The 7944-nt window shown below is 46.1% G+C and overlaps 1 protein-coding gene across 1 annotated transcript in view; it reads left to right on the top strand.

Annotated features, from left to right (window-relative positions):
• Positions 1–7511, top strand: part of LOC128893076 (multiple epidermal growth factor-like domains protein 11) — a 10388-nt gene extending 2877 nt beyond the window's left edge. Inside the window, exons 4-12 of the mRNA XM_054153844.1 lie at positions 516–1759; positions 2286–2473; positions 2604–2978; positions 3391–3927; positions 4220–4904; positions 5669–6011; positions 6103–6269; positions 6366–6512; positions 6649–7511. Coding sequence (XP_054009819.1) covers positions 516–1759; positions 2286–2473; positions 2604–2978; positions 3391–3927; positions 4220–4904; positions 5669–6011; positions 6103–6269; positions 6366–6512; positions 6649–6707 — 3745 coding nt within the window. The 3' untranslated portion in view covers positions 6708–7511. The remainder of the gene's footprint in view (positions 1–515; positions 1760–2285; positions 2474–2603; positions 2979–3390; positions 3928–4219; positions 4905–5668; positions 6012–6102; positions 6270–6365; positions 6513–6648) is intronic.
• The last annotated feature ends 433 nt before the right edge of the window (positions 7512–7944 follow it).

Genomic DNA, 7944 nt, shown 5'->3' with positions numbered 1-7944 from the left:
CGAGTTAACTGTTTGAGGCACACGATTATAAAAGAAAAATAAAATTTAAAGTGCGTAAAGGAACAGTAACTTGCTAACGCCTTTTAACTCGTATACATTTCTGATTCCAGTTATTGTATTCTTATCGTTAGATCATAGTATTTCCACATGAATGAAAAACCTTAAATAAAATAGTAAAACTGAGCAAAACGTGAGATAGATTTTAACCCATCTAACTTCAAAGAGTTAACTCATGCTTGCACTTGTATTCTCTATTTCAATGTCTGAAACCCAGAGCGATATGGAATATTCTAAAAGTTTTGCTCATCGTGTTACGTATGTAAAATATTTCATTTCAGTTCATTATGTTGGTAAAATGTAAATAAAGTTTATTTAGATTGCTTCAAATTCGCATTCAATTACGAAATAATAGCCAATGAGGTCGCTTCTGTGTAAAATTATCGGTCGACAGTGTGTTAATTGGCTCAGCTGGTAGAATAACCTTGAAATTCTATAATAAATAAACAATTTTCTAGATACACCAACCTACGAGGTGACATAGCAACCTGCGTCCCTAACTGTCCCGAGGGCTGCACAGGTGGAGACTGCGTATCTCCGGGTGTCTGCAAATGCAAACCCGGCTACATCCTGGACTCCACGCGCAGATGCGTTCCAGAGTGTCCCCGAGGCTGCATCAACGGCGAGTGCACCGCTCCAGGTGTCTGCAACTGTGGTCCAGGCTACGTTCTCGACACCAGCAACAAGTGTATCCCGGATTGTCCCCAAGGCTGCGAGAACGGGGACTGCGTAGCGCCTGGTGTCTGCAGCTGCAAGCCAGGCTTTGGTCTAGACTCCACGCGCAGATGCGTTGCGGAGTGTCCCCAAGGATGCGCCAACGGACAGTGCATCGCTCCAGGTGTCTGCAAGTGTCCTCCAGGGTACAATCTCGATCCAAACAACGCGTGCGTTCCGGACTGTCCCCAAGGGTGCGTGAACGGCGAGTGCACGTCTCCGGGAGTATGCAGCTGCAGGCCAGGCTACACTCGCGACCACAACGGCAGATGCGTTCCATTGGAAGGGATGTCCAGCACTGGGTCTCAGTGCAGGTTCGGTTGCGGGACGAACGGCACCTGCGTGGGCCCGAATCGGTGTATCTGCGACCTGGGATTCCGCGTGGATCCAGACACGGGCAGGTGCATCCCGTCACCCACGTCGTTCGAATGCAGAAACGGTTGCGGATCCCAGGGGGTCTGCGTGGGTCCCGACTTGTGCATCTGCAACTACGGGATGCAGCCCGATCCTGTCACCGGCAGATGCCCCGAGCCTCAGACCAATCCACCGACGTTCGAATGCCGTTACTTCTGTGGACCTCACGGCAGATGCGTTGAGACCAATCGTTGCGCCTGCGAGGTTGGATTCATGGTCGACCCCACCTGGGGGATCTGCGTCCCCCAGAGGACGCAACAACCGAGCGAACCGCAGAGGATACCTCAAACGTCTCAAACGTCTCAAACGTCTCAGACGTCTCAGACGTCTCAAACCGGCGAACCCATCTGCGAGAATCAGTGTTTGAACGGGGAGTGCACCGGTCTGAACCATTGCACGTGCAAACGCGGTTACGCGATGGATCCCAACGATCCCACACGCTCCAGGTGTCTACCAGTATGCATCGGCGGTTGCCCCCACGGGACCTGCACCAGCCCAAACTTCTGCATATGCGACCTGGGTTACAGGAAGGAAACGGGCGTGAAGGGTCGACAGAGATGCGTTCCGGTTGAGTAGAACTCTTTCGTTCGCGTTTGTCCATCCGCCATGCGTAAATTGGACGCGAATAGACTGTATGATTGCGAGTCGGTACGAATGAAAACGATCAACGACGTTGGATGTGTAATTGTATATCGCGGCAATTCTTTGTCGAGTGTCGACGTCGTTGTAATTTTTTCATATTAACGAATAAATAAAGCTGAAACGTACGTGGAAACGTTAGCGAAGTGCATTCGACGATTCTCTTATCGATTATTGTTAGGAGATACGGTATCACCTAACATCCTGTCTCGTCTCTGATGTCACAGGACATGATTACACGGGTAGGAGGAGGGGGTGTGCATAGGCGCCAGTGAAAATCAGTAATACGACGCGAAGTTTAGTTGTTTTCCTGTCGTTCGTTTGACAACTAATTACGAGAATGACACTCGCGAACGTTGCGATTTACGGTGGTTTCTTAATCGTCACCGCGAATTTAATTTCCTCGTTCAGGTTTCCCGCTCCGAGAGATCCCTCTGTTTGCCCCAAGGTATACAGGTGAGCATACTCCGCGAATCGTAGCTTTCTTTATTCTTCGATCGTCGTTAACTTAAATATGAAAAAAAAAAAAAACCGACTGGATACTCGTAGTTATCGAGCCACGAAACAGATTACGTATTGGGAGACGTATCGACAGCGGAAGTGGGGCATTTTCTACACAACGAAAACACGACAAAATTACAAGATACAGGTAAACATCTTCTCCGTTGAAGAACGATACATAATAAAAACAGTTGACGCGCTAACCGAGATGGGAATTTTCTCCATCTCCTAGCTGAACGAACCTAGAAAAGTTCGTTCATTTGAAAACTACGTTTCAGTATTACACCGACTACCGTACGGAAAGAGAATGCTGTCCAGGGTATAAAAAAACGCTGAGCGATATTTGCGAGCCCGTGTGCGAGCCCGAATGCGTGAACGGCAATTGCATCGCGCCCAACGAATGCTTATGTTTCTTGTCGCACGACTTACACAAGGACAATTTTTGCAAGCCAAGTTGCACTCTGTGCGAGCATGGAAGATGCAACAAACCGTTCGTCTGCGAGTGCGACGACGGGTACAAACTGACCTCGGACAAAGACACCTGCGAGCCGATTTGCGATACGAATTGTGAATCATTGAATGCCTACTGTTCGGCGCCCAACGAATGTACGTGCCTCGACAATTACAAGACGATGGATACCCACGAAACAGAGGTGCGTACTTAGTTTAGACGAAGAATCTGGTAGAAAATATAAACGTTATTACGGTATACCAGCTTACCTTTCAATTTTCCTTAAATATCAACAAAGGACAATCAAACTCGGGCGCATCATCGCTCATTTCCGTATAATTTTTTATTACTTCCATATTGTTCTCAAACTACACAAAAAGATTGTCGAAATTGCCAACCTTTTTTATTAATCCATTCGACATGGAGTTCGTGCGGTCGATTGACACAAGCATAATTTAAATTGTTAATCATTTAAATAGTTAAAATGAACACATAAATATTAGTGGAGCGTTCGAAGCATGCGATTTCTGTTGAATTCACCAGAAAATTTTCAATGGTGTACCGTTTTATAAAAATCTTTTATAAACCTCTGAAGATATTCCGGTTATTCGCAGTTAAACAAATGCTACCCGATCTGCGAGCTTCCCTGCCTAAACGGAGAGTGCACTGCGCCGAACGTTTGCACTTGCTTCGACGGTTTCCAAAAGAATTCGGACAGCAGCTTCGTCTGCGACCCGATATGCGAGCCAGAGTGTCAATTCGGCGTCTGCATAGCACCCAATACCTGCATGTGCTACACCGGTTACCAATTGTCCTACGAAAATATTTGCGAGCCGATTTGCAGCCAGCCCTGCGTGTATGGCACTTGCATCGCGCCCGAGACCTGTTCGTGCGACTTCGGCTACGGACTGACGGAGAATTCCTTGTACGTCTGCGAGCCAGTCTGCGAGAAAGCTTGCGTGAACGGGACCTGCATAGCGCCAGGGACCTGCACTTGTCACCTTGGCTTCCGTTGGTACGGCGACGAAAGCATGAAACACATTTGCGAACCCGACTGCAGGGGCATGTGTCTTTACGGGACGTGCGTTGCACCTGACACCTGCCAATGCATGGACGGTTACCAGCACATCGGTAAAGATATGCAAGAATCGGTGAGTGAGAGAGGAGTGAAAATTACGCGCAAACTGTTAGCCGTTACTGGAAAGTAATGTCGTTTTTGCAATTTTAAATACTCGTTTAACGATCATTAGCTCGTTCATTTACCGATTTGGCTTTCAAAATTTGCACACTAATAATTAATCTAGGTAAAACAAAGATAGCGGAGTAGGTAAAACAAAGAGCGCAAACGGTTTGCAACACTAATTTCAAATCGGTTGCGCCCGTGTGCGTTCGGCCTCACGCGGTCTCGGAAACGCTCGCCACCCCAGTCGTGTATCTTTTCAGGCATCGCGGTACTTCGTGGGCTACTCTAGCTGCGAGCCGATCTGCGAGGACGGCTGTGTAAATGGATACTGCATGTCTCCCGGGATGTGCGCCTGCCATCCAGGTTACGAACTGGCGGGGAACAACCCATCCCTCTGCGTGCCGCTCTGCACGATGAACTGCATCCACGGATACTGCAACGAGCACAACCTGTGCACGTGCGACCCAGGCTACGAACTACAAGGGCACATCAACGAATGTACGCCTATCTGCAACCCGCCCTGCCAGGACGGAGAGTGCATCGGGCCGAATCAGTGCGCCTGCGATATTGGTTACCAAGTCGTGGAGGATAGCAATATCTGCGACCCGATCTGCTACCCCCCGTGCGAGAACGGATACTGCTTTGCAGCCTACGAGTGCTCATGCAACGATGGCTACAGATATTCCCGGAATCTTTCGTACAGGTGCGATCCCGTTTGCGAAACATTCTGCGGCGACTACGGTTTCTGCGCTGCTCCAAACACCTGCAAGTGCGCGGAGGGCTATCGTTCCACGGGAAACGGAACGGTACTGGTCTGCGAACCTATTTGTCAACACGACTGCGAGAACGGCACATGCGAGTCTCCAGGTGTATGCGTTTGCAACCAGGGGTACGAGAAAGACGAGGAACAACGTTGCAAGCCCTTCTGCGCATTCTGCGAGAACGGTACGTTAGGATCTTTATTTCTTCGAGGACAGAATGTCGAATTCAAGCCTCGTAACTAAACGATTGCTTATAAAATCGTAAGCGATTCTAATTCGTTTGCGCTACCTACACAGCGTGTCACAGAATTAATGTAAGAAACGGAAATGGGTAGCTGAGACGATTCTGAAACGCGATTTCCTTTGCAAAAATGTCGTACGGTGCTTCGTAATTCTGGGACACCCTGTATATACAGTCAGTCCCGTAAGTATTCGTACCCTCCGTATTTATTGAAAAACATTCGTCCAATTTAAACGAATGCTTCATATTTCTAAATAAATTTGTAATTGTAAATGTACACGTGTGCAAACACACGTGTATAATACACATTACATATTACATATTACACGTGTATATATTTACAATTACAAATTTATTTACAAGCATGAAGCATTCGTTTATATTAGACAAATCTGTTCACACGTGTGTTCACACGTGTATATATTTGCAATTACAAATTTATTTAGAAACATGAAGCATTCGTTTAAATTAGACAAATACGTCAACGCATGTGTTCACACGTGTACATATTTACAATTACAAATTTATTTAGAAACATGAAGCATTCGTTTAAATCAGACAAATTTATTCGTGTACATATTTATAATAGAAAATAGATTTGGAAACACAAAGCCAAATTTCTTCAATGAATATGGAGGGCACGAGTACTTATGGGACTGACCGTATTTGTTCGATAATTATTCTTGTACCTCCGTTTACGGTAACAGGTACCTGTGTGGAACCCGAAATGTGCAAGTGCGACGAAGGCTACGTCTCGGTTGAACGCGAATCGGAAAGCAGAACCGTCTGCGAGCCGTACTGCGAGAACTGTTTCAACGGAAGCTGCACGGCGCCTGGGGAATGCCAGTGCGACGCTGGCTTCGCGAAAGATAGCACCGAGAACGGAACAGCAGGATGCGTCATGGTCTGCGAAAACAATTGTCACGGGCACGGATTTTGCATCGTCGAAAATGCCACCTGCGAGTGCCAGTACGGATGGAACGGACTGCATTGCGAGGAACCGACGTTCTGCGTTCTGGTACTGGACCCTGAGACCCCACAGACGAACGTGTAAATACTGAAACTTTAATCTGAACGGTCCATCGTTGGATTTTTCAATTCCACGCCTTGCCTGTTATTTGGATTTCTTTTCGTTTGCCAGAACAACCGTCGTGGACTATGTGAACGAGACCCTTGCTAGGGTGTTCGCGGGCAGTCCGTTGTGCTACCGCAATTGTTTCGACGAGATCGATAACGAGACTTTGTGCTTCGACGGATACAAGAACGACGGGGTGGTGAACGACACCGTCGCCTGTATAATGGGTGCGGGTAAGAAGTTCCAGTAAAAAAGGAATCACCTTGTTCTATAAGAATTACAATATTATATCTCGCGACGGAACTTGTTCACTAATTGGTGTTTTCCAGATTCAACTTGTCACTCGACCTTGTCTCAAACTACCAAGCCGCCGAATTACATTTACATAGTTGTAATAGCGAGTATCGTCACGGTTATAGCGGGAACCATCGTATTTTTGTTAATACGAAAACAGAAGAAACGGGAATATAACATCGGTAAACTATCTCGTTGATACAGGTAGATTCGAAAGTAGCATCGATAGAGATGAAATTTATAACGCCACTCTTGAGTCGTTCTGCATACCTCACAAGCAGTGTTATAGATAAAAACTTACTTCACTGTCCTGAACAGGTAACGCATCAACCGCGTCGACGCAAGACTCGTTGCTACCCGAAGATGAACGTCTCTAGCGTTGCTATGCTCGACGCATAGCCTGGAAGCAGACTGTGATATCGAAATTGATGAAACATGAGATGAAAATTTCAACTCGTTTCACCGATATTCTATTTTTCATTGGCCGTTTAAGATATTAAGCTTCAATTTCAACTTGAACGTGGTTTGCCTCCGAGGATCGTCGTTTAATAAATTGTTCCTCGAAACGAAGTTGTCGTAGTGACCTTAAATAAATAAAGTAACAAAGTAGCTTTAACTGCATTCTCGATAAATTTCTATTAAAAGCAACGGGCCCCTGAGATATCGTGCATCCGGTCTCGCTCGCGTTATGCGACGTAAACGCTGGTGGTGGGAAAGAGATAAACAGAACGATGTACAATTGTCGATGTACTCGTTGCAGTTCGTGTTTCGCAGGGTGAACGACGTCTTCTTTGCGCAAATAAACGCAAGAGAAAACGTTCTTGTCATTCTTATAGCACTTTTCAATTTATTAACACTTTGCACTCGAGACCTTTTTTTCTGATATCTATCAGCAACTCGAGATGCTTTCTTAGCATTCTGTTGTCACGAATTACGTTGTTCTGTTGTCACTTAATTTGAGATTTGAGAATCAGGTCACTTTTGCCTCAACGAAAATCATGTTATTGACATTTCGAGTATCAAAGAAATTAAACCTAAGGAAAACCTAGTGACGTCTGAGGGTCACCTCTCGAGTGCAAAGGGTTAACCTCGTCACGCCCTTGGTCGCATATGTGGATGTTTAGATTTTTATAATTACTGTCAATAATAAAAAGAACGAAACTTTGATAAAAAAAAAAAAATCGTTCTCGAAGAGGTTAATCATTTTCCGCACCGTTTCTCTTGCTAATCCTAGAAAACCGGCTAGACAAAACTTGGACAGCTTACAACTTTAATTACAATTAGCTTTTCGGAGCGAATCGTCAGGGAACCATAATCGAGTCGATCCACTAACACAAGACGCGTAAGGTGATCAAATTACGTGACTCGCCCTATACAAACGCGAGTCGAGAATTAAACCTGCGTAACCTACATTCGCGTATTATTTCCGTCCCGTTTCACGCTCCAGATTTATTTATCCCTCAAAGTATCAACATGCAATTAAGGATCACCCTGTACGCGTGGCGACGTCACGCGAAGCCAAATGACTACTTCCAGCGCGAAGCGCAAACCTCCTTTCCGCTCTGAAGAGCATCGTTGTCGACGATGAGACTTCGCGACCTCCTACAACGCTCT

Source organism: Hylaeus anthracinus, unplaced genomic scaffold (assembly GCF_026225885.1).
Source record: "Hylaeus anthracinus isolate JK02 unplaced genomic scaffold, UHH_iyHylAnth1.0_haploid 0, whole genome shotgun sequence".
Classification (NCBI taxonomy): domain Eukaryota; kingdom Metazoa; phylum Arthropoda; class Insecta; order Hymenoptera; family Colletidae; genus Hylaeus; species Hylaeus anthracinus.
This window is presented reverse-complemented; position numbering and strand designations above follow the sequence as displayed.